At 38.8% G+C, this 26,455-nt stretch overlaps 1 protein-coding gene across 3 annotated transcripts in view; it reads left to right on the forward strand.

The window, feature by feature from the left end:
- Positions 1-621: 621 nt before the first annotated feature.
- The window catches only part of ZBTB10 (zinc finger and BTB domain containing 10), a 38,962-nt gene continuing 13,128 nt past the window's right edge, over positions 622-26,455 (forward strand). For 2 of the 3 annotated variants that reach the window (XM_068525951.1, XM_068525952.1), the window contains exons 1-3: positions 1,749-2,778; positions 13,611-14,499; positions 25,813-25,911. In XM_068525951.1, coding sequence (XP_068382052.1) covers positions 1,795-2,778; positions 13,611-14,499; positions 25,813-25,911 — 1,972 coding nt within the window. In that variant the 5' untranslated portion in view covers positions 1,749-1,794. Of the gene's footprint in view, positions 861-1,748; positions 2,779-13,610; positions 14,500-25,812; positions 25,912-26,455 lie in introns of those variants that run through there. The other variant, XM_068525953.1, reaches the window with a different exon arrangement.

Here is a 26,455-nt window from a genome sequence, read left to right on the forward strand (position 1 = left end):
TAAAAATAATTTAAGATTTCACACTTCTTGTTTTTTTTGCTTTTCCTTTCATTTTTTCTTCTTGTGTTTTTACAAGTTTGTTTCACATTTCAAAATAGTAAAATGAATCTAAACACTTTAGATTTTGCTAAATTCAGCATATTAAAAAATTTTAAATAGGAGTATAAGGGCTCTAAGCTGGAAAATCTTCTGAAAAACTTGACTACGATTATTATTGTAAGAGTTTCATTTCCAGCTCCATCTGTTCTTCTAATCATTCTAAATTCCAAATGCAGTGTAAACAGTTACAAAAAACAAGTCCTACAAATCAATTCTTGCCTTTACACACACGATCTCCGGAGTCGCACGCAGCGTCTGTATAAGCGGACTCCTCCCCACTCTTGGGGAAAACCCTGCCTAATATTTATAACGTTATGACATACTGTAATACTCACAAGGTGGTTGTAGAAGTATAAACACGACTGGAGTTATCTGATTGGCTGCTGGTGATGTAACACCCATGTCAATACTTCCCACTGAACGCACGTGTTCGACCTTTTATTTAAATTTCCATTTCATCACAGCAATAAGACACTCGGGGCGGTGCATTTTCTGTGAAATGATTATTGCCTTGGGCCTGAAGTGCTGCCTCTTACACACAATGCCTCAGACGAGGAGGTGTCCGTGGTTGCAACCTCCTCGCGTGAAAGGCACAGCCTGGTCCAGTCTTTGTGAAGGAACAAAATAAGTTCACTTCCTTGGGCACCGCCACCCACCCTCAGCAAATGACAAGGCTGGAGCGCAGCTCCCACCGCACAGTTATTTCCAAAGTCCCAGGTGAACTCGTGGCGAGAGAAGGAAAATGTGCTTCCCGGGCGCGGGTAGGTGCGTGCGGGTAGCGGGGAGGCGGCCAGACCCTGACACTCGCCAGCTGTTTGTCCTCCGCGGAGCCCGGCCCCGGCCGCACACGCCCGCCCCCTCCCCGAGACCCCCAGCCCGCCGCCCGGCCTTTTGTCCCCCGCTCCTCGGCCGACTTCCTTCCCCGCGGCCGCACCCCCGCCCCCAGGCCGGAGGCGCGGCCCGGCCCCTTTCCCGGTCCCCTGGCGCCCCCACCCCACCCCACCCCAGCCCAGCCCAGCCCCAAGCCCAGCCCCCCTCCCCCAGCCCGGCCCCCACCCTTTCCCCCTCCAGCGGTTACTGCTACCCCGGTGCATTGTGGGCGCACGGTCCGTTGTTCATTTGCCATTCGACCTCCGCCGGGGCCTGGTCGGACGGAAACGCTCCGCCGGCTTTATTGTCGGTTCGTTATGTGGCGGAGCCCGGCAGTTTAACGTGCTTCTCGCCCTCAGCGCCTCGCAAGACGGCAGCGGGTTGGGACTCCTCGGCGCGCCGGAGGAAGGATATCTGTTTGGAGGGTCGGTGCGTGCGCGCGGCTTTAAAGAGGGGGCAGCGGAGGGTCTCCCCGCACTCCGCCTCTCAACTTCGAAGGCCCCACGCGCCCCGGCTCGCTGCTCACCTCTCCGCCGCCCGCCCCCTTCTCCGCGCGGGACGCTGCCCGGAGCGCAGCGGGGCGGGGGTGGAGGATTAGGAGGCGGCCGGAGGCGGCGGCCCGGCGGGCGGCGGCGGCGGCGGCAGCGGACGCGTGAGGCAGCCCCGGGGAGCGAGCGCGAGCCGGGCGGGAGGGCGAGGCCGAGCCCCGCGAGACCGGAACGCCCGGGGTGGGGGCGGGGGCGAAGCGGAGGGGGAGCGCGCGGGACGCGGCCCGAGGCCGGGCGCGAGCCGGGGCACCGGGCGGCGGCGGCGGCGGCGCGCGCCATGTCGTTCAGTGAAATGAACCGCAGGACGCTGGCGTTCCGAGGAGGCGGGTTGGTCACCGCCAGCGGCGGCGGCGGCGGCTCCGCGAACAATAACGTTGGCGGGGAGGCCTCGGCTTGGCCCCAGCACCCCCAGCCAAGACAGCCCCAGCCGCCAGCGCCGCAGCAGCTCAATGGGCGGGGGGCCGACGAGGAAGTGGAATTGGAGGGCCTGGAGCCCCAAGACCTGGAGGCCTCTGCCGGGGTGGCCGCCGCCGCCGAGGAAACCAAGGAGTTGCTGCTCCCCCAAGACGCGGGCGGCCCCACCTCGCTGGGCGGCGGTGGCGCAGGGGGCCCCCTGCTAGCGGAAAGGAACCGTCGGACTCTGGCCTTCCGAGGCGGCGGCGGCGGCGGCGGCGGCGGTGGGGGGCTCGGCAACAATGGCAGTAGCCGCGGCCGCCCCGAGACCTCGGCGTGGCCCCTGAGGCATTTCAATGGGCGAGGGCCCGCGGCCGTGGAGCTGGAGCTGGACGCGCTGGAGGGGAAGGAGTTGATGCCGGACGGCGCGTCCCTGAGCGACAGCACCGAGGACGAAGAGGAGGGGGCGAGCCTGGGCGACGGCAGCGGGGCGGAAGGCGGCAGCTGCAGCAGCAGCAGGCGGTCGGGCGGCGATGGCGGGGACGAAGCGGAGGGCAGCGGAGTGGGAGCTGGCGAAGGGGAGACTGTCCAGCACTTCCCCCTCGCGCGGCCCAAGTCCCTAATGCAGAAGCTCCAGTGCTCCTTTCAGACCTCCTGGCTCAAAGATTTTCCCTGGCTGCGCTATTCCAAGGATACTGGCCTTATGTCTTGCGGCTGGTGCCAAAAGACCACCGAGGACGGAATAAGCGGGGACCTGCCTCCAGTGGGGCACGACGAGCTTTCGCGAGGGACCCGCAACTACAAGAAAACCCTCCTTCTGAGGCACCACGTCTCTACCGAGCACAAACTCCACGAAGCCAACGCCCAGGTACGGTGTATTCTGTTTCTACTTCGGGGGAAAGGTTTATCAGCTGAAAACCCCGTTTTCTTGGGTGAAGACATCTTTCCTGTTGGGAGAGAGGTGTCGGGAGTTTACGCGTGGGGGGGTTAGAAAACCTGGGAACAAGTTTTCAAAAGTTACCGGGGGAGGGGGGGAGGGGGGAATAACAATTTTCTAATCGTAACGCTGAATTTGTTTTAATTTTTTCGTGACGCAGATTTCTTTGCCCATCAGGTTGAATCAAAAGGAAAGTTTAATACGCGAGGTGGAAGGGTTTAACCCTGTAAGGTTGGCTTTGCGGGGTCAAAATGTTATTAGCTGTGGTTTTAGGAAAGCTGCTTTATGTTGGTAGTCTTTCAGCTTGCTGGTGGAAGTCAAATCTGGTAACTCTTTGAAGAATGAATTAAACAATTTCCTTAATCTTTGACGCTACCCCTTTTAGGAGAACATCCAACGGAGAAAAATATTTTTTATCATATCAGGATAATGTGAAATATGAGAGCAGTATGTAAATGTAGAGGAAGCTATTTGGATAAGACTCATTTTTCCTGGGTTATTTTACTAAATTCATCTCCGTTAAACTTGTTGAACTTCTCTTTCCAAAGGCATACTTTTGGTAAATTGTGGTAGTTTTTGTTTCCTTCTACCCAGATTTTTGTGCTGAGATTTTCTGTAACCCCCCTTTTCAAAAAGTTTCTTGTAAGTGCAGTTTACTTTAAACTTAGCATATTTGAAATGTTTAATGTAAAGTTACTTATACCAAGTAGTTGATTTGGACTGGTAGAGAATGTATTTACCAAACTCCTTAAAATCATAAGTTCTTAGTTATAAAACAAATAAAGTTATATTTTAGTTGTTCTTAGCTCTTGTTTTAATATTTCTAGTCTAAAAATAATAGTCTTACCATTTTGATAATCCTTTTTCAAGCCAAACAGATGTTGATAAGTGCTTCGAAGACTTTTAGACAACCTGTGGTGGTGGATGGAATTTATTCTTTTGTATTGCTAGCCATTGATTTTAGAAAGTCACCTTTCGGATATTAGTCCCTTTGTGTGTTTATTGGAATGATCTTGCTGTTCAGAACACTTATACTGGAGTTAATTAGGCACTATCCAATAACCCCGTAGCCCAGAAGTTTCTCAGAAGTTGAGGCTTTAACGTTAAAGCCTAGGGTTGTTTTTCTCAGGGGGCAATGGCAACAGTTTTTGCACAAGTTTTAGTTGCCTAAGCCCTAGAAGGAAGGTCACTTAAAGATATAAGGCCCAGAAAGGTTAAGTAAATTGTCCCAAGTCTTACAGTTCTTGTGATAAATGAGACTGAAGTCTATAAGGAATGTTGCAATGGAAAAAAAAAGTTTTGGAGTAAATCTAGGTTCAGATCTCAGCTTTCTGCAATTACTAGCTTTGTGAGCTTGGGCACTGGAGTGCCAAACTTGTCTTCTGTATGCCGAATACAGATGTCCCTTACTCTGGCAAGTAATTATTCTGTTCCCATTTTACAGAAGAGGAGTCTAGAGGCTTTAAAGAGTTATATATTCTTGAAGTTATTTAGTAGTATGATGGAGGTGGAAGGCTTGTGAAAATGAAAGTGTGCTTTTCTAAATGGTAAGTTGGTTATTTAGAAGCATTTAAAAAGACAATCAGAATGAATTTTCCTAATCCAGTGGACCAGTTACTCTTATCTTCTTCAGCGTAGTCTACGTGTAGGCAGATCTGAATGGGAGTACAAATTATAATTAGCTGCTTAGTGAACCTGAAATCTAGAGGAAGGGGAATTAGTTGGATAACCTTATGATAGACTTAGTGTGGTGTATCCTTCTCCCCTAGGCATATGTCTGGATTAGGGAATTCATTCTTAGGTAAACCCTTTTCTAAACTTAATCCCTGCGTTATCCCTCCCTTACCCTTTGCCCCCTTAAACTCCCTTTTTACAGATATAATCTGTAGACCACCTTTTTTCTCTTAGGACATTATTTCATTAGACAGAGAATAATAAAGTTTAGTAGTCATGTTTGCCTAAGGCTATTTATTGGTTCCCTGGATTGGATTTTGGATGTTATTTCTGTTTTCATTCTAACTAACCTTAGTTTGGGGTGTTACCTTGTGATTGACCCCAGGTACCACCTATAGAATCCTTTTGTCTTGTTATTACATGAGTGTCAGGTTCAAGAACTGACTTATTTCTTCCTATGGGCAGAGTTAATCACTTTTTTTCCGTTGCCATTTAGCCTTTGATTACCTGTAGGAGGCAGTATAACACAATCTGTAAGAACATTCTTGAGTTTAAAGAAGGGGGACCTGAGTCCTAATCCTCTTTCTTGGCAGGAAAATGAGTTAACTTCTAGTTTCCTCACGTGTGCAAAGTATATATGCCAGCACGTAATCACTCAGTAAATGATAACTGTTATTACCATCATTACTTATTTTCGTTGTAGATAACTATAACGACGTTTTTTGGGGGGACTTGGTACCTCATGTCTCAGTGTTACCAGTTTTCTCAGTTTGGAAGCCACTTTATCTCATGGAATCACTCTTGATTCTAGAGAGCAAACCAATTCTCTTCTTCATACTTTTAGAGACTTTGGCCATTCAATTCTTTGAAGATTGAGACTTTCTCATCATACATGCAATTTTTCTCACCTTCGTAAGAAATATCTTGCATTAGCTTTGTCCTGTCTTAAAAATGCTGAAATAAGAGTTCCTCTGGAGTTCCTCCGGCAAGAATTAAGTTTGAGGCTAGGGTGTAATTCACTCCCTTTATCTTCCCCTCCCTTTTTTTTAAAAAACCCAGAAAACTAGCAAGATAAGTTTTATTATTATGAAAATAGTATATGCTCATTTTCAAAAATTGGAAAAGTATATAGAAGGATAAATAATAGCAGATGAGTCTCCCTCTTACCTAGTTCCCCCTCACCTCCCAATAACAGTTTTCTTCTATCTACTTCCAGTCTTTGCATATACATGCATCTGTGTGTTTATCCTCTCTTATTTAAATGTAATCAGGAGCACATGGAGGCCTGTTTGTTTTGAGAAGAGTTTGGCCAAATCTTAGTATGTGAATAAGGGTTACTTTACTTTTTGTTTCTTATGCCTTCTGTAAGAGAAAAGTTATTTTCCATTAATTCCTTGGTGGTGGCCAAAAAACTGTGGCACATCCTTTTTTGTTGTTTTTTTTTTTTTTTGGCTGTACCTCATGCCTTGTGGGATCCCTAACCAGGGATCGAACCTGTGCCCCCTACATTGGAAGTGTGGAGTCCTAACCATTGAACCGCCAGGGAATTCCCTGTGGCACATTCTTAAAACCTTTGATATTCTTCTGTTATTTGGATGTTGGTTGTTAAGGATTGCTCATGTGAGAATCCATAAATATGCTTTCAGAATCTGTTCTGGAGCCTTGTATTTCAGAAATACCCTTGTATTTATAAGGATGTAAGGGACAACATGTAGTTTCTATTTTGAGTAACAACTGCCTATATCTGAAGAGTCAGGTTCAGTGATTAGCTCATATAGGATTTGACCATTTGGCCCAGAGGACTTTAAAATTGCTTTAATAACAGTGATTACCACTGTATCTTGGTTCAGATCACTTTCTACCCAGTTGTGAAATTTTCGTAGCCTAAATCACACATTCTGTCAACTCTTTCCAGTTTAGTAAGCCTAAAACATGCACTCAAACGTGTTATTGTTACAAATTTAGTTAACCTTTCCAGAAAGTAAATATTTAATTCAGATGAGTGATCTAATTAAAATTACTAATTGGAATATGTTGGTGAGCAACAAAAGCAAAGGTGAGACAGATCTACCAGCCTTCTTTGCATGTGGCAAAAATAAGTTGTTTTGTTTTGTTTTAAAGATTTTGGAAGAAAGACTGAAAAAACCTTTCACTAGGAAGGAGAAATAGGTATTACGGATGACTACAGAGCCTATGGCCCATTAAGTAATCAGTTTGTATAATACTTACATAGATTCTAACAGTCATTCATTGTTTTTGATTTGGTAAAAGCTGGTTCCTTTCCCTTGTGGTTTTTACTATATGTTACAGTGTATCTAAGATTGGCTTGTTTCTCCCTCTTAAGTTTACATACACATATTAGGTAGATACAAGGCACTGAAGATAAACCTATATAAATAAAGACATTTTTCTGCCCTCAAGAAACTTGTACTCTAGTAAGGAGAGACAGACATAAAATGATAGCTACCATGTTAGAAGTATATTCAAGTTACAGTTAAGACACTAAGAAAGTCATCAATTCTATTTGTGAAGGTTGGGAGAAGCTTGTAGAATTGACTCCTAACTTAATTGTGTTAAGTGAATAAGTGTTGAAGAGGGGAGGGCATTCCAGGCATTGCAGTTGGAAGCAGCTTGAGCATAGTGGAAATTGATGTCTTGATGTGTCTGAGAAGTAGATGATTTGGTTGTTGAGCAGGATGAAGAATCAAGTTTGAATGGGTAGACAGACTCCAGGTTATGGACGATCTTTTTATGTTGAAATGATTGTACTGACATTTTATTCTGCTAACAATGGGCAAACTATTTAGCAGTTTTAAGCAGGGGAGAACCACGATGAAATATGTGTAAGTTGCTGTTTAGAAGCACCTGTGTAGTGTGTATGTGTGGGTTTTGAGGAGAGCTCATAATAAAGCATATTTTTGGCATCTGAAGTTGGTTGGAAGTTGTAATCACCTGAAGGCTAATACCCCAGGCCTATAGATTTAGAATTTCTGGGGATAGTACTTAAATTGCAAGAAAAGATGCCATCACTCAAGGAGATCAGAGAAGTGATAGAAGATTGCAAAGGACATCTTCCTTTTTTTCTCTACTGACTGTTACATAATTTGTCAGTACTACTAGCAGGCATCTATTTGGCATCATGTTTGCTGTGGCCTTGTTTGTCCTCATTACTAGAAATTGAATTTGGGTTTGCAAGTGGACATTGATGTTTTAAATCTTTCAGTATACTGTTCCAGTGGGTTGCTGCAACAAAAGTAGTAAAGATTTTTGGTTTTAATTCTTTTAGCTTACACTTTGATGTTTGTGTTGGAAATTGTTTTTTTCTACTAATCCATTTATCAAAAGAGGACTATAATTCTGGGTAGGGAGGTAAATACTAATTACTTGATTTTTTTAGCCAAATAGCACTTTTTTTATTTATGGATTGACTACAGGTGAGCTCACTGCAGCTGAAGTTCTCTCTCCCATTGTACCCCTCAGAAGGGTGGGGAGACTGGGTAGTGTGGTCTTGGATTCTCTACAGGTTGGTGGCATTATCTAGCTCCCCCAGCTAGAATGCTGTGAAGACCCTATGATCTCTCCCCACCCCTACCTTGAAATCTAGTTAATCACTCAAGTTCGGATTTTACTTTCCAAATTTTTTTCCAGGCTCTGCGTCTCTACCTCTCCCCCCACTGATATTCTCTCTCTTACCTAATTAAGGTCCTTGTTTCTTGGCAAGTGCAGTGTGTTGCACTATTAACAATAGATTCCCCTGGTCACAGTATCTCTAGTCTTCATCCCCTGATAATTATCCTCCACTTTGCTGCCACAGTCATCTCTATCTGCTAATTCAATCAGATCACTACTTCTAAAGCTCTGTAGGCACCTATAGCAATGGTTAATCTTTTGCAGGATTTGAATCTCTTGATAATCTGATGCAACTTATAGACACTTAGCTCCAAAAACATTCATAAGAGCATATTTGCATTTCTTGGACTTTTTTGGGATCACCTTGAAGTTCTTTCATAAATCTAGAATTGTGAGGATCCGTAGACCATCTTGGTTCTTTTTCTCACGCCATCTCATTTGCTTAGAGTGCTCATCCTACCATTCCACTCTTGCATCCTTTAAGGCTCAGCTCAGATCTTTCTTTCAAAAAGCATCTCCTCTCCCACCTCCAAAAAAAATGGATTAGATACACTTCCTCTCTGCTCTCTGCTCTCATAACATGCTTGTTATACTCTTCAGTACCTTAAGAATCTTGCTCAGTAGTGATAACTTCAGGTTGGGAACTAATTCATTTTGGGTCTGCAGTGTACAACCTGTCTAAAGTAGGCATTCACTTAATGCTTATTAAATAAGTGAGTAAAGTCAGGATTTTTCAAGCTTTTAGCAGCTTTTTCTCTGAGTAAAATATTTACTATTTTTTGGCCTCTCTGGAAATAAATTTGAAGATAATAAGCTGTGAGGATTTTAACCAAATGTATACTTTTCTATATTTTCTTCATTTTGGAAAAGTTAATTAAGGTGTCTTCCAGATCTAAAATTATAATTTTACATATGGGCATCTTCACAAATAAAATAACAGAAGACTTCATATTTATAGATTCTCTGGTATAGCACATTTTCTGATTTTTGAAGTCTGACTGTCCATTTCCTTAAAATCTCCTTGTTTATCTAGTTTAGACTAATGTCTGGGCTAAGTCGTGTTTTCCTTTTCGGGAAAGGATATAGAAAATTTTCCAACTAGTCTTTAAAAAGACTAGTTTTGGAAATATTTAAACCTTTTTATCAGTATATTTTTACTTATCAGTGATATCGCATGTTTATCAATATACTGAGAATGGACATAGAATGTTAAAGAAAGAACTAGAGAGACAGATGACTTCTTAGGGATCTATTAATTTTTGTCTTTAGTACTCGGAATTTATTTGGTTCAGCAAATAATATTGGCAGTTTATTTTAGTGCTTATTTTGCTCTGTTTTACCCATATCCTCAAATAATACTCCCGCTTGTTGAATACATATACTCTTGACTTGTAAACCCTTCATTGTGAAGAGCATGTTTAATAGGTGCTACAAAAACATGGCATAGTGCTCTGATGAGTACTGAAGGAGAAACAGCTAGTGTTGCTTGTAAAAACAGGTAACATTACTGTTCTTGCACAATAGTAATGAGAAAAAATAGTAGTTGAATAGCGTGCTTGGTTTTGTATAGTTTGTGTCAAAAATGGAAGGGGCAAATATTTTGGTGGATAGGCTTTTGTCTAAGTTATTTTTAAAAATTAGGACATTTGGTCTGATAATGGCAGAGAATTACAGAAATTAGGACTGGCCCAGAAAATTCAGAACACATTGACCATGGCCTAAAATAACTGCTGTGACGTAGCCACCTCCTTTTTAAAGTGTTTTGAATTGCTTAGTGTATAAACTTCAGGCACTTCTTGACTTGTAAATGCTAATTCACTGCTTCCACAGACTCTTCATGATGTGCTGGTAAATTATGATCAGTGCTTAAAATTTTTGCTTCTTCCAAGTATTGATACTGTTACTACAATACCTGTTAGAACTTCGAACTGAATGAGCTTTGCTGGGCAGGTATGGCATGCATAGCAAAGCTTAGTTTTAGGCTTGCATCAAAAAAAAGATGCAGTTTGGAAATTTGCTGTAGTGAATAGAGAGCACAAGCAAATTAGTAAAAAATCTTTTAGTAAAAGTAAACAGTATGATACTTCTGTAGAAAATTATACTACAGCAGTAACTATTTTAGATATTTTTAGTATTGGTTTAGTTCTTTATATATTCATACAAGTCCTAAACATTTCCCATCCCCTTTGCTAAATAGTTTGAAACTTCACAACATACTGGTTTATGTACAAGATCTAAAAGTTAAAATGTCTTTTTTACCTCACTTCCTTTCCTCCAGCCCCTCAAAGCAAACATTTGGGACTTAATCATGAATTACTTGATTACTTTACTCCAACTGTGGCTGTTAGCAGTTTTTGCTTAGGATTGGGTGTTTCAGTAGGAGAATATAGCCAATTTAGAATATTTTGGTCTGACAGAGCAAGAATGTGGGGGTGGGGTTAGAGTATAAGTATGCAGTATAAGTGTGCAGTATGAAAGTATGAAGTATAAGTGTGCAGTATAAGTGTGCAGTATAAAAGTATGAAGTATAAGTATGCAGTATAAAAGTATGTAGTGTAAGTATGCAGTATAAGTATGCAGTATAAAAGTATAAAGTATGCAGTATAAGTGTGCAGTATAAAAGTATAAACTATAGGGGCTTCCGTGGTGGCGCAGTGGTTGAGAATCTGCCTGCCAATGCAGGGGACACAGGTTCGAGCCCTGGTCCAGGAAGATCCCACATGCCGCGGAGCTACTGGGCCCGTGAGCCACAATTGCTGAGCCTGCACATCTGGAGCCTGTGCTCCGCAACAAGAGAGGCCGCGACAGTGAGAGGCCCGCGCACCACGATGAAGAGTGGCCCCCGCTTGCTGCAACTGGAGAAAGCCCTCTCACAGGAACTAAGACCCAACACAGCCATAAATAAATAAATAAATAAATAAAATTAAAAAAAAAAAAGTATAAACTATAAGTATGCAGTATAAGTGTGCAGTATAAGTGTGCAGTATAAAAGTATGAAGTATAAGTATGCAGTGTAAGTATGAGGTATGAGTATGCAGTATAAGTATGCAGTATAAAAGTATGAAGTATGCAGTATATGCAGTATAAAAGTGTGAAGTATAAGTATGCAGTATAAGTATGCAGTGTAAGTATGCAGCATAAGTATGCAGTGTAAGTATGCAGTATAAAAGTATGAAGTATAAGTATGCAGTATAAGTATGCAGTGTAAGTATGCAGTATAAAAGTATGAAGTATAAGTATGCAGTATAAGTATGCAGTATAAAAGTATGAAGTATAAGTATGCAGTATGAAAGTATGAAGTATAAGTATGTAGTGTAAGTATGAGGTATAAGTATGAAGTATAAGTATGCAGTATGAGTAAGCAGTATAAGTATGCAATATAAGTATGCAGTATAAAAATGAGGTATGAGGTATAAGTATGAAGTATAAGTATGCAGTATGAGTATGCAGTGTAAAAGTATGAAGTGTAAGTATGCAGTGTAAGTATGAGGTATAAGTATGAAGTATGAGTATGCAGTATAAGTATGCAGTAAGTATAAGTATGAAGTATAAGTATGCAGTTGAAGCGCTGGGAAGTGATAGGGATGCTGCCAAGGGTCAGTTGGAAATGCAAAGGAAATTCTCCACTTTCTGCGCTTCATTCTGTAGTGATCGTGTACTCCAGATTTGCAGGGTTTTCTGTAATGTTTCATTATTGTGAAATACTGAAGTGTCCCGGAATTCTAGTGTTTTGGTTCTTTCAGTTGACTTCTCATACCTGGAAGCAGCACGAAAATTCTTAGATAGATTATGTGATCTGGTTTAGTTTCAGAGAATTGGGATTGTTATGTGCATGACCCCCTGTGTTCAGGACTCAGAATGAATCCTGTTATTTTTGTAATTTAGCCCTACCCATGATGGGGTTAAATGGAGATGTGGGATTGCTTCAGGAATCTCACCACCATTTAGAATATTCAGTGAGAAATATTTTGCAGTCCTAACAGCTTTGTTCCCTACAACCTTTTTTCCCCTAATTCCTCCTTCTCTCTTTTCCTCTCCAAGCATATCAGTCCTCCCAGCATGTATCTTTTCCATGTTTTTCCCAGGCTCATATACTCATAGATCTGTATATATGTATCTCATTATTTTATAGTAATGACTTTTATTTAAGTTAATATTTTGTGCCAAAGAAAGTAATGAATCTTTAACACTTAAATAAGGTCAGCATTGTCAGTTATCTTTTCTACTAGAAATGTCTAAGCACTTTTTTTTGCTGGAAAACAATGATTACTTCAGTTATCTAGGAAAGTTATTGAGCAAGGTGCTGAGAGAATAGACACCTGCCTCATTTAGGGGGCTTACCCACCTAGTCACTCTGTGAGTAAAGTCCTGAAGTTCTTAATTAGAAACATTCGTAGTACTTACTGCTTTCTAGTTTAAGAAGGCATGGTGACTTGCCCAAGGACACACACTTAATAACTAGCATAGGCAGCATTCCAAATCTAGATCACACTCCTTTTTCTGTTGATATCACATGTTATTTTATAGGAAATTACCATAGCTTTAGTGATGCTAAAATGAACTGTAATGAGTACTTATAAGATTGCTGAGAGGGAAGATTATAAACATTAAGAATTTTGAGTTCAGGAATTTTACCTGATGGATAGTATTTATGATCCTAAAGAGATAAGTCATTTTGAAAATTGATTGGGAAATTATATACTTGGTTGTTCCTGTAGCTTGAAGCACATTTTTTATTAGGGTCTTAACTTTATCATTAGTTAGATTTAATTAACTTTGTTGACCTAAACTGTTTGACTCAATGTTTGCCAAGAGTTTTATGTATTTATTATTTTATTTATTTTTATTTTTGGCTGCGTTGGGTCTTCGTTTCTGTGCGTGGGCTTTCTCTAGTTGCGGTGAGCAGGGGCTTCTCTTCGTTGTGGTGTGTGGGCTTCTCATTGCGGTGGCTTCTCGTGGTGGAGCACAGGCTCTAGGTGCGCGGGCTTCAGTAGTTGTGGCTCATGGATTCAGTAGTTGCGCACAGGCTTTGTTGCTCCGCGGCATGTGGGATCTTCCTGGACCAGGGCTCAAACCTGCACTGGCAGGCGGATTCTTAACCACTGAGCCACCAGGGAAGTCCCTTAAATAATTCTTAATCCATGTCTTCAGCTATATTTGAAAAGATAGCATGATATGTGATACATATTCTTTAAATGAAATTCTGCTGATACTTGGGATGTTTCTTTTTTTTTTTTTTTTTTATGTTAACAGTGGCTTGCAGCAAGCTAAGCTGTTCACTCCTTTCCTCTCAATATTTGGGATTGTGAACACTTCAGTCTCCATATGTAATGATTACTAACAAATTAGTGTATTTGATAGTGCTTTTTAAAAAGTTACTGATGATGATTTGTTGTCTTTGGTCTGATGGCTTTAAAAAGTAAATAAAATTTAATATTAATGTTTTCCATCTATTACAGGAGTCAGAAATACCATCAGAGGAGGGGTACTGTGACTTTAATAGTAGGCCAAATGAGAACTCTTATTGCTATCAACTTCTTCGACAACTAAATGAACAGAGGAAGAAAGGTATTCTTTGTGATGTCAGCATTGTGGTGAGCGGAAAAATCTTTAAAGCTCATAAGAACATCCTGGTTGCAGGCAGCCGTTTCTTTAAGACTTTATATTGCTTTTCAAACAAAGAAAGCCCTAACCAAAACAATACTACCCATTTAGATATTGCTGCAGTTCAAGGTTTTTCAGTCATCTTGGACTTCTTGTATTCTGGTAACCTGGTGCTCACAAGCCAAAATGCCATTGAAGTAATGACAGTGGCCAGCTATCTTCAAATGAGTGAAGTTGTTCAAACTTGCCGAAATTTCATTAAAGATGCCTTAAATATAAGCATTAAATCAGAAGCTCCAGAGTCTGTAGTTGTGGACTATAATAATAGAAAACCAGTTAACAGAGATGGCCTGTCTTCATCACGGGATCAAAAAATTGCCAGTTTTTGGGCAACACGGAATCTTACCAATTTGGCAAGTAATGTAAAAATTGAAAATGATGGTTGTAACGTCGACGAGGGCCAAATAGAAAACTACCAAATGAATGACAGTAGTTGGGTCCAGGATGGTTCACCTGAATTGACAGAAAATGAGTCTCAAGGTCAAACAAAAGTGTTTATTTGGAATAATATGGGCTCCCAGGGAATTCAAGAGACTGGCAAAACAAGGAGGAAAACCCAGGCTACGAAGAGATTTATTTATAATATACCACCTAATAATGAAACAAATTTAGAAGATTGCTCAGTGATGCAGCCATCTGTTGCCTATCCAGAAGAAGATTTGTCGTTCATCAAGGAAGAACCAGGTAAATATTGTATATACAAAGGTATTTCAGTTTTCATTCTATTTCTGGTTGGATATAATCTTGTGTGTATTCTTAAAGTATTTTTTTCATTATAAAAATAATATACATAAGTAATACTAAAATTTGAGTCTTTATAATAGAAGGGAGAAAAATCACTCAAACAAGCACATATTATATCTTACATCATCTTATACTAAATGTAAGATTTGGCATGTCTTAGTTTTTTTCTCTAAGCATGTAGATGTGAGTTTCTCAAAGGTTGTGTTAAATATAGGAATTTGCCCATATTTTACGGAATGTGGACTCCATGTATAGTTCTTTGACTTTCCTGATCTTTAGCCTCTGATCGCTTTTTGTACCCAGTGCTGGAAAAGATAAAATCTTCTGGTTGTAATGTGTGATCCGTTTGTCATTTCAGGACATTTTTGAGATCTAGTTAACATTCTTTACTCTCAGTTTTCTTCGTAAACATATACTTGTTTTATAGAAGTTTGCAAATGTTAATGGGATTATTCTACTTTGTTTAGAGCTACTGTTCTGTGCTCCCCATAAATCTTTCAGAAGCTGGAATATTTTAAGTTTGTCCCACTGTTACCTCATTTTCATTCTCATTTACGTTAGTTAAGTAAGAGAGAGGCCTCTGAGACCTTTCTCTTCAATATATTCCCAAAGGAATATATATATATAAGAACCTTAGCATATTACATTTTGTAGTGCGGGTTTTTTAAAAAATGGAGTGAGTGGGGGACCATTGTTGAAGAGTGAAAATAGATTTGAAACTTTTCTTTACGTTTAATTTGATTGTGTTTAACTTATTTGAAGAAGTAGCCCAGTGGGTTTGAGATTTTCCTTTGTGGACCCCAGACTTGTCTACCACTGTCATATACGATTTAGTGCTTGTGTTGCTTCAGAGCATAACTGTTTAGTGTCTGATTTACATGATGGTGATCATCTGGGGATGGAGTACTTTCTGTTAAAGAGAATCATTGTTGTTAGTTCCCAAAGGGCAAAATGCCATAATCCTGTGAAATGGTTCCTCTGGCTGTTTAGGTTTGGGTTTAATTTTCATTGGTAGAAATTTTTAATCATGTGAAAATCAGCATGCATGTGTAATGAATACTATTTGCTGATCTTTCCCCTCCTACTTTTCAAGTCTTTAGCAATAAAACCCCAGAAGTAGTTTCTTTAAAGTATTAATGGTAAATAGACTTTCTTAAGAAAGTCTATTTACTATTAATACTACACTACATAAAGTGCTCAAAGCTTTGAGCACTTTATGTTTTGTCTTAATTTTTAATGTAGAAGACCTTGAAGCAATTCTCAGAATTAGAGCTACATTGTCTTTTTCTGCATGAATTAATCATTTAGTAGTATGGTGGGAACCCTGTAGTGTTTTTTTTTTTTAATTTATATAGATAACACGCAATATAAGGAGTTAGCAGATTTTTTTGTATAGTAGTTGATTGACAAAACTAATTAGAGCTAACCCCATTCTTAAAATTAATGCCACACATAATTGGAGTGATTCAAAGAGAAGAAAAGCAGTAATTTGAACCACAGTGCATGCTTTCAAAAATAACATTGCTAGTGATTATCTTAGCAAGCACTCCTAGCTGTATCAATGGACTAGGTCTATCATAAATTAATTTTTGGTAGTCTAGTATGCTTTTAACTTATCTCTAATATCTTATAAATGAAAATTCTGTTATGTCATTGATACCACATTAGTATATGATGAACCTTGCTTAACTCACAAGTTTGGTTGTATCAGTGATGTGCTACATTCCAGCTGTTAAAACTTTTCACAACTTTTTAGTGCCTCTGAATCCACGTTCATTCAGTGGCAGAAAATGGGTCCTGTAAGAGCTAGAACATAATATGATACAGAGCCAGAGGCTGGCAAATTTTTACTGTAAAGGGCCAACCAGTAAATATTTTTGGGTTCGTTGGTCATAAAGTCAGTTACTTAAGTCTGTCATTGTAGCATGAAAGCAGTCACAAGACAGTATGTAAACAAATGAACATGGGTGTGTTCCAGTGTTGCCAACTTTTGGTATAGAGCAGTGGGTCTTAATCATGGCTGCATGTTGGCATTACTTGGGAACTTTACAGGCCGTCATGATTCTTGGATCTCTCTGCTAGGGATATAGATTTAATTGGTCTGGGATGTGGCCTGTTTGTTGAAACTTTTATAAACCCTGCAGGTGATTGTGTTGTGAACCAAGGTTGAAATCCGCTGATGTAGAGGAAAGAGCCCAAATTGAATCAGGATTGGGAAGTGAGCTCTGCCACTTACTATATTACCATAATCAAATTAAGCTAAACTCGTGCCCTCGGTTTCCTCTTCTTTAGAATATGCTATTTATTTTATAGGGTTATTATGAAAAATGACAAATACAAAAACATAGCTGACATGGTCATCTTAGTCCCCCTTAAAGGCTGTTGAGATTATTTAAAATCAGTTTTCCAGTGCAGTGTACTTTCTACCAAATTCTAGATAGGTGGTCTTATAGCCTCAGCCTGACCTTTTGTTTTAATACTTAGAATACATTTTTAAGCAGCCTGTTCCAGAGTAGAATGAATATCATTATTAGGAAGTTACTTTATATTGTGCTAAAATTTGCTTCTCTTTAACTTCCTAATTCTACCGTTTTTAGTAGTATAATCTGAGCCTGACCTCTAATCTCTCTAATCAACCTGATAACCCTTCAGATATTAACATTTAAAAAATTCCCCTGAAGTCCCCTTCTTCTAGGCTAAGTCCTGTACCTCCCACCTTGTGAACTCCAAACCCTTTTACACCCTTCTTAACAGTCATAGACAGTTTGTTTCACCCTGAAATTTTGGTGCACAGAATTGACTAGAACTCTGCAGGCAAATTCTGACCAGTAAAGAACACAGTGGGTCTGTATTTACCAAGGTTAAGGCCTTTCTCAAGGTCATTCAGTTAGTAAAAATAGAGGCAGGTTCCATGTTAGGACTGTCTGGCATTAAAACCTTGGCAGTTAATAAACTAGTGACCCAGTCTTTTTAAAAATGAGGTCCATTTAAAACTTGTAACATTTTAATGAATTCCACATTAATGGTTATACTTTTTTTCATTTTCACTTATTGAAAAAATAGTGAAATTTTTCAGTGAAATAAATGCTTTTAAACGTACTTAAAATTCTATACCTAAACATCTGAAAAGTAGTGGTGAATCACACATTTAGTCTATAAGCAGTGCTTGGCATATTTGGATTTGTGGGTCTCTTGTAGGAACTGTGACTTCCCAGATTCTTAAGCCTACTATTTGTAAATCACAGCTCTAAATAATGTTGTCTTCTTGTCATATAATGTTGAAGGTGGTATTTGGATGCCTCATAAATATAATTGAGATATTGAGATAGGAAGGTTTAGGGATTGTATTCAGATGGTATTTTTTTTAATCTTAAAGAAGATAGTATACCTATTATTTGACTCAATACTGGGATTCCCTTCAAATCATTTTTGATATATGAAGATATTTGGAAGTGGAACTCAGGAAAAGTTAGAAACTTCTGTCTTTTTTACTGTCTTATTGGGGTTTAAGGGGTAATTAAAACTGTTAGGAAAAACAATTCTGGGTAATAAAATAGGAAAAACAGGAGTCATTTAATGAGTTCCTTTGATAATGTAAAAATTTCAAAACCTCATCTTCCTGATTTACAGCCAGAAAACAAATTTCAGCCAAATAAAGTACATGTAAATCTAAGATTAGAAATTAAATTGTAGGGGCAAAAATAACTAATGCCTACATTGTTTCACACAGTGTGTTCATCTGTAGTGTTAGAACAAGTCAGGTGTGTTAATCCCATTTTTGATCTACTCTGGACTCATGGAACACTGGGTTTTCTGAATCTGTATTTTTGTATTATTTGTGCCAGTCACACTGGCAAGTTGCCCCCATTGTAAATAACTGTACTCTGCATGTAATACGTACATTTTATGTATGCATGCAATACATACCTCATTTTGAACAAAGATTTTGAATGACTGACAAGAAACAAATTATCAAAATACAAATAAAATTTAGCAATAAAGAAGTGTGCTAGCCAAGGGTGTTAATATGGTTAGCCTAATTAAAATTGCTTTTTGTTGGTTCTAAGATGGTAAGAAACCCTTCAAAGTGAGGAAACATACCAGTTCTGTGGGATGACAAACTTTTCTGGTACTGAATTCTGAAAGGAATTTCTCCAGTGGGGTTTTGTATAGTTGACACCAAGTAGTATAATCTACAATTTCCTCAAAAGCATTTTCTAGTAAATGCAACAGTATATTATATAATTAATTTTTATCTAATAAAAACTGGTAAAATTTCATCTAGATAATTGAATTTTTCATGATGCCGTACAAATACTCAGATGCAAGGTGGTTTTAGTTGATCAAAGGATATAATTTAGGATTCTTTTAAACAATCTAAACGTTCCTTTCTCTCATCTGTACTTTGGATGGGAAAACAGCTTTGTGGCATTTGTGAATTTTTATTAATTCCAACAAGTAGAGTTGAATTCATGTTTAAGCTTTAACATCTTTAGTTTGTGTAGTTGTCTTTTGGTTAAAAAGCATTTAATTCGAGTATTTAGAAAACAACTTTGAGAAAAGAATGCTCAAATTATATATCTTTAAGATATCCTAATGAGTCATACTTGAAGTAGTGAATTACCAGCACTTATGCCCTTCTATATTTGGGGTGATAATTGACACGCGGCATCACTTTCAGATGTTGCAGAATCTTGAAATGCTTTCTTAAATGATCTTTTTTTTTAGATTTAAACATTTTTACAACTTTGAAAATTGGCCGTCTGATTTGAGATTTTCCAATATTTTGGCCATGCCATATAAAGTTACTGTATGAACTACTTAAAATATTTCCACTTAACTTGGCTTGAGTTCATCACACATAATGTCTCTAATTAGAAGGAAAGAAAATTTCATAATTATGAAATCTTGGAGGCTATAAATCAAAGCTTTTAAAAATCATTTTGGCAACAAAACCTGATAATCAATTGGCAGCAAAACCACCTATTTATATTTTTTACTTATTTCCTAAAATGTGAATATCCATATGTTTCGTTGCAGAAATACCATTTTGATTACAGGTTACTACCCTACACCCACTGGGGGTGTTGTAGTTATTACTGGCCTAAAATCTGAAAATTTATGCATTCTACATCTTAGCCCAAGTGTTTTACATAACAGGTTTATGGACCTGGATTAGTTCTTTCTTCTTAAGGGATTCCAGATGTACTGCTTTACGTTGCAGGCATCCTTTTGGTAGAGTATGTTACAAAGGATGAACTACAAGTGACTTAAAGTCATTTTTCTCTAGAAACTTACATTTGGGTATTAAATGGTAGTTTGAAGGCCTGATGCTCATTTTAAAAAATGAATGTCCACCATTAGCTAATGGACTGCAAACTATACTAATATATAAGACTCCTCAATATTTAATCTTAAAAGGATGATAATAGGTAACTATATGGTAATAGGAATATTCTGCCATCTTTCTTTTCCTTCTTTACTTTCCTCTGCCTAGTGCTCCTTTCCCTTCCCTGTCTGCCGTATCTGATCCAAGAGATGGCTACACTAATGATCATTCTCTTCAAGTTATAAGCCTTAAAGAAATAGAATTTGTGTGGCCAGACTAAAGCTGTGTGTTGAGGAAGCCTTATGTGGATCAGTTATAAAAGCATTTTTGTGACTTCTACCTGTTGATGGGATTAAGCTGTCTAAACCCTGTGTCAACGACCCCTGAAAATTTTTGTAAGACTAAATTTTTTTTTCTGATATAGCTTTAATATTCTGGGGTGACCAGAAATTTTATGTTATAATCACATATTATTACTTTTCTGGGACTCCAAAATAGCTTTCCACATCATAAGAGGAAATTTGGTAATAAAATTTTTATTTAAATCCGCAAAAAACTGAGCAACAGGTCAGGTGATATTGCTGTCAAGATTGAGAACTTGTTCACAATAGGATGGCTGTGGGGTAGAAACATACCAGTGCAGTGTGATAAATGTTAAAATCAGAAGTATGGCAGAGGGTGCAATGGCGGGGGGGGGTTCCTGACTGCTCATAAGACTTGGAGAAAGCTTCATAGAGTTGGATCTTGTATTGTATAGGAGTTTGCCAGGAGAGGGTGCAAGGTGGCAAGAAATTGGAGTAAGTGGGTGAAAGAATAGAAAGGGGAGTGTCGTAGGGGTAGATGAGGTTGGGTCAAACGTTAGGGCCAGATTGTAATTCTCTGTTTGACATGGTAATAAATTGTGAATTTTATTTTATAGACTCTGAGGCAGTGAGAGGTTTTAAATTAGGGATCCGAGCTGTATATATTTGCCTTTAACACAAAGGCATTTGGAGGGTGTTGTTTATGAATTGGAGAGGGGAGTGTCCCGAGGAGACCTGTTAAGGCCCAGTCATGGAAGAAATAACAGCCTTGTTTGAATAGAAGCAAAGAAGAAACAGTAGAGCCTAGTCTGTCATTTGAATCATCGAGTTTGGAGGTAAAGGGAAACTGCTATTTGTTGAGTTTCTAGGCTGCTATAGAACTGTCAGGGGTGCTTTGTATAATTCATTTGCAACTGAATTTACTCTCCACTGAAAGGGAAAAAAAACTCGAAAACAGTGAATGAATAGAAAAAAATCTATAACTGTTTATGAAAAAAAATCAGACTTAGTTCTCTGAAACTGTCTTCAGAGAAATTTGTTGCTAGTATATATTTACATGAAAACAAAAGTTGAATAGGCCTTACTGAGTTTTTGTAGGATGGAGTTGTAGTTATTTCTAGAACTTTGATTTCTGATGTCCTCTCTCATATTTCATTCTTTTCAAGAATATTTGTGTTTTAAGAAAATCTGGATTAGTCTGCACCTGCCTTATGTTTGGAATTTTGAGAACCAAAAGCAAACGGTCAGGGAGACCTCCTTCCCAACATAGCTTTGTTTAGCACTACAGGCAGGTGCCGTACTAAGCACCAGATGCTTTGGAAGTGATGCTAGCCCAATGTGGTCCAAGAGAAACCTATAGCCACATGCACCAAGATTAAACTCATTTAAGGACATCATGATTTATGTTGCACTTTATAATTTATGCAGTATTTTTATTTACTAATGTTACTTTTCATAGCAACTTTGTGAAGTGGGTAAATATTGCTACTCTTTCCTTGTGAAGAAAGTTAAGTTATGATTGTTATAAATTTGGGAGAAGGTAGAGACTGAGATTTATACCATTCTTTTTCATCTCATTCTCTTTGCATTGCTTGGTAATCAGGTTTTTAAAAAACCCATGAATAAGATGTCATTTTTTTAAAGAATGCAATACATGGTTAATCAGAGAAGTATAAAAAAGTGCATTCTAAGGAGGAAGTTGCTTTGAAGATAGACAAAAATGTATTACTTAAAGAACAATGACAGCTAATAACTAGGTACACTTAAGATTTTGGAGGTGCTTTTGTTAAGTAAAGAGGTTCATAGAGTGAAGGCTGGTTTGGCACAGAGTGTAGGTAGGTTTGTTTTTGTTCATTTAGCAGTAGATATCAAGTATCACTAGGAAAGTAAGTTTAAGATGTTTATAATTCTGCACTCTCATTTCCAACATTGCAGATTGTACTTTTTTTTTTTTTTTAATTGCCTGGTTAGTGCCAGGTTTGGTGCTCATGTTGTCAGGAGGCAGTGTAATACAGTTAACAAACAGTGCAGCACTCTGCGCTAGCTTTAGTTTCCTCTTAAAGGTTGAGGATAAGAATATTCTTAACTATATAAATATGTAGTGAAATTTAAATGAGATTGCATATACAAAAAGACTTTATGCATAAAACCTGTTTTTTTTCTCTTATGGAGGGGGTCAGCTATTATCTGTTCACTGAAGAAAATACGTTTGTAAAAATAGAAGAAATTGCACGTGGCTTAGCATTTAGCTCTGATTATTTGAATGGTATTACATAGTGTACATATACCTCCTATTTTCTTAATGTTTTAATAGCTCTTCAAAAAAGGTCTTTTGTTGTTTGCAAAGAGGTCTCAGCCCTTTTTACTAAGTTTGCATTAAGAGAAAGATTTCCATAGGAAGGTCATGAATGTCACAAAAGCAAAGTATATTAGAGTTTACTTTTTTGAGAAAAAGATGATGACCAAGAGTTCCTGGTGAAGCAGAATATATATATATATTTTTAAATTTATTTATTTATTTTTTGGCTGCATTGGGTCTTCGTTGCAGCGCGTGGGCTTCTCATTGCGGTGGCTTCTCTTGTTGCAGAGCACAGGCTTTAGGCGCTCGGGCTTCAGTAGTTGTGGCTCACAGGCTCTAGAGCACAGGTTCAGTAGTTGTGGTGCATGGGCTTAGTTGCTCCGCGGCATGTGGGATCTTCCCGGACCAGGGCTCGAACCCGTGTCCCCTGCATTGGCAGGTGGGGTCTTAACCACTGCGCCATCAGGGAAGTCCCAGAATATATTCTTTTTTTTTTTTTTAATTTATTTTATTATTTTATTTAATTTATTTATTGTTTCTGGCTGCGTTGGGTCTCCGTTGCTGCACGCGGGGCTTTCTCTAGTTGCGGCGAGTGGGGGCTTCACATTGCGGTGGCTTCTCTTGTTGTGGAGCACGGGCTCTAGGCGTGCAGGCTTCAGTAGTTGTGGCATGCGGGCTTAGTTGCTCCGCGGCATGTGGGATCTTCCTGGACCAGGGCTTGAACCCACGTCCCCTGCATTGGCAGGTGGATTCTTAACCACTGAGCCACCAGGGAAGCCCCCAGAATATATTCTTGTATCAAGTGATTGGTTGGTTGCCTGGCTTCTATCTTACTCACATCAACTCAGCTGATTAAAAATAAGTTGCTAGGTGGGTTGTGATTTCAAATGAGGTACAGCAGTGATATGATGTATTGATGCCTAAGTTAAGCGTGGTTTTTGAAAGCTGTTGTCAACCTGGATGAGCTCACCTATTTTAAGATTTATTTTTGGTATCAAGAACCAAGTAGTTGGTACCTTTCAAATGGGTTTTAACATCTGTAGTATGGATGTGATTTTGTTATTGTACGCAGAAAGAATACATTTGCCATCTATTAAGTTTTTAGGTTGAGGTATTCTGTATTAATGTCCATGTAGCATTAAAGATCACAAATTAAATCCTAATACTTGAAAGCCTTGAACAAATCACTATAGAATATTACGTAAATAGAGACACCCTGTATTTACAAACCTGCTTGGCAGAATTTTAAGAAGTGCCCTCGGAACAGACTGTACACTTTAGAATAATGACTTTTTTCAAAAGATGCTGGGAAAAGTAACATTTTTTAAATAATGATTTAAATTTTATTTTTTGATTATTGAAATATATTTAACTTTTCATAGGAAAGCAAAGCCACTAAATTTCAATTAATTAATTTTCAGTTAATCGATGTTTTAGTGTTATTATATACTAGAAAACTGAGAAATTATTTTTTTCCTTTTTTTTTTTTTTTTTTGCTGCGCCACAAGGCTTTCAGGATCTTAGTTCACTGACCAGAGATTAAACCCAAGCCACGGCAGTGAAATTGCTGGATCCTAACTACTGGACTGCCAGGGAACTGCGGAGAAATTATTCTTCATAAGTTTAAATTAGTAACACAGGTTGCAAAGGGCAGACTACTGAAGCCAACATTTAACAACATTTGTTGAAAAGCCTTTTATTTGTCATGCATTATGATAAATACTGGGAAAATAAAATCTAGATAGTATCCCTGCTCTCAAGGAACAGGAAAGGAGTCTGTGTCTATTTACTGTTCCTTCTGACTTCCAACCCATTTACTCTAGGCAGTAACCTCACGTTCTACTGTTTTAAGTTACGAGAAAATAAAAGCCAATAGACATTTAGTGTTTAAGTGCCTGTCTTCAAACTTCTCTCTGTATATACTGATTGTCTTAACGCTTCTGGATCCCAGACTCCTTAGCAATCTTACAAAATTGATAATTCCTTCTTTTTGCAGTATTTCTTCAGTGTCTTCTCCCTTTCTTGGTGACTTATTCCTTTTAGTATTTAAACATGTTTGTTTATTCCATCTTAAAAAAAACCCAAAACTCGTACCCTATATCTCACTCTTGCCCTTTACAGTCACATTTCTCAGATTGTCTGTATGTATCTCTAATTCATCTTCCATTCACAGCACAGGCCACTCTCACTCTTTCTACTTGCCAGCTGATCCACCAGTACCACTCTAAGATCACCAGGTGACCTCCAAGGTGCTCAGTATTTATTGAATGAAATGAAAGTAACACATACTTCAGTCTCCATCTTGAATTCTTGGTAGTATAGGATGGTGACACCAAAGATGAGTCTTGAATGGGAGGTAGAGGAGAGATTGCTTATTAAAAGTGGCATTTGAAAAATGTCTTCTGAGACTTTGATTTGAGGAGTAGATAGTACCAGTGGGATGATGCTAGATTCATAAATAGAAACCTGAATATTAGGACCTTGTATTCTAAATTAAGGAGTTTGAAGGTTATCCTAAAAACTGGTGAATTGATGATTTTAAGTAAAGGAGCAACATGTTTTATGTTGTCGAAAGATCTTTCTGGCAATGTTGTGGGAAATGAAGAGTGAGCACTGTATTTTGCAGCAAGGGGACCAAGAAACTGTTGAAGTAATTCACTAACTAATCCAGGAGAATAATGATGAGTGCCTGAATTAAGGCAGCGGTAGAGAAAAAGAAGAGATGGAACAGATTCAAGGGAAATAACAGATTGGAACCAAAAGTACTATCTCATTAGTATGCCCTTTATGCTGCTTTTCCATATTTCAAGATTAACTCTTAGGAATTACCTCTTCTCTGAAGTCTTCCTTTACTAATCTAGTATTAATTGGTCTTTTCCACTTCTGAACCAGTACAGAAACAATGTTTTACATATCTAGTGCTTAATACTAGCAGTAGCAGCTATCTTTTGGGTATCAGACACCATAATTGTAACACTTGGCTTGCATTAACTAATTAAATTTCCTTATCAAATCTATGATATAGGTAGATGCATATGAGGAAACTGAGGCACATGCTTGTACAAATGGAGCCAGGCTCTAAAGCTCATTCTTAATCTAGTGTGCTGGTGTTCCTGTGGAGTGTGCACTTGTTCCTGTGGTTGAAAAACATGTCTTATGTATGCTTTTGTGCCTTGTAGCGTTAACCACATAGTAGCTATTCAGTACTTGCAGATATCCTCTATTTAGTCTGCATAAGAAACAATTCCAAGAAGAGAGTGGTGTTCTGGGTGATGGCTGTTGTGTGGTTGTAAATAACAGATTATTCTGTATCTCCTTTCCAGATCTGGATGGTGCTCTACTCTCAGGGCCAGATTGTGATAGGAATGTGAATACAAATTTATTGGCTGAAGCCGGCTCCAGTCAAGATGGAGGTGATGCTGGTAGGTACAATAGAATTTTAGCAGGAGTACCTTTAAGAGGATTTGAAGATTGGGAGGTATTTGTGTATGTGTTTATTAAGGACCTACTGCAGTTTCTCTTCCTTAAAGGAAAGTATTAGGTGTAAACACTTTCAGTCTGCGGCAGCTGTGTTGATTGTAGAATTTAGAAGCCTGGTAAATAGAAATGGATAGGTATTTCTTGTTTGAGGGAGTCATTTATTCAGAGTTGTTAAAACTCTTAAGTATCAAAAGCAATTAAGTTAATAGAGCTTGTGGCTTTCTGCTAGTATATAGATGGAATAAGAATGGTAACTATCAGAATGGTTGACTAATGTATTTTAATTAGCTTTGATGTAAAATAATAGTGTGGTTGTTGATGACTATAGAAAACGTTAATTCTAAATAGTGATATTTATAACAACTACTTTGGGGGAAGTGCACATGAATACAAAGAATCCATGAATATTCCAAAGAATAATATAGGTAAATTAAAAAGGGAGAAAGCTTTTTTAACAGAAGAATGCCAAGCTAATAAACATAGAAG

Source organism: Eschrichtius robustus, chromosome 17, assembly GCF_028021215.1.
Source record: "Eschrichtius robustus isolate mEscRob2 chromosome 17, mEscRob2.pri, whole genome shotgun sequence".
NCBI classification, from domain to species: Eukaryota; Metazoa; Chordata; class Mammalia; order Artiodactyla; family Eschrichtiidae; genus Eschrichtius; species Eschrichtius robustus.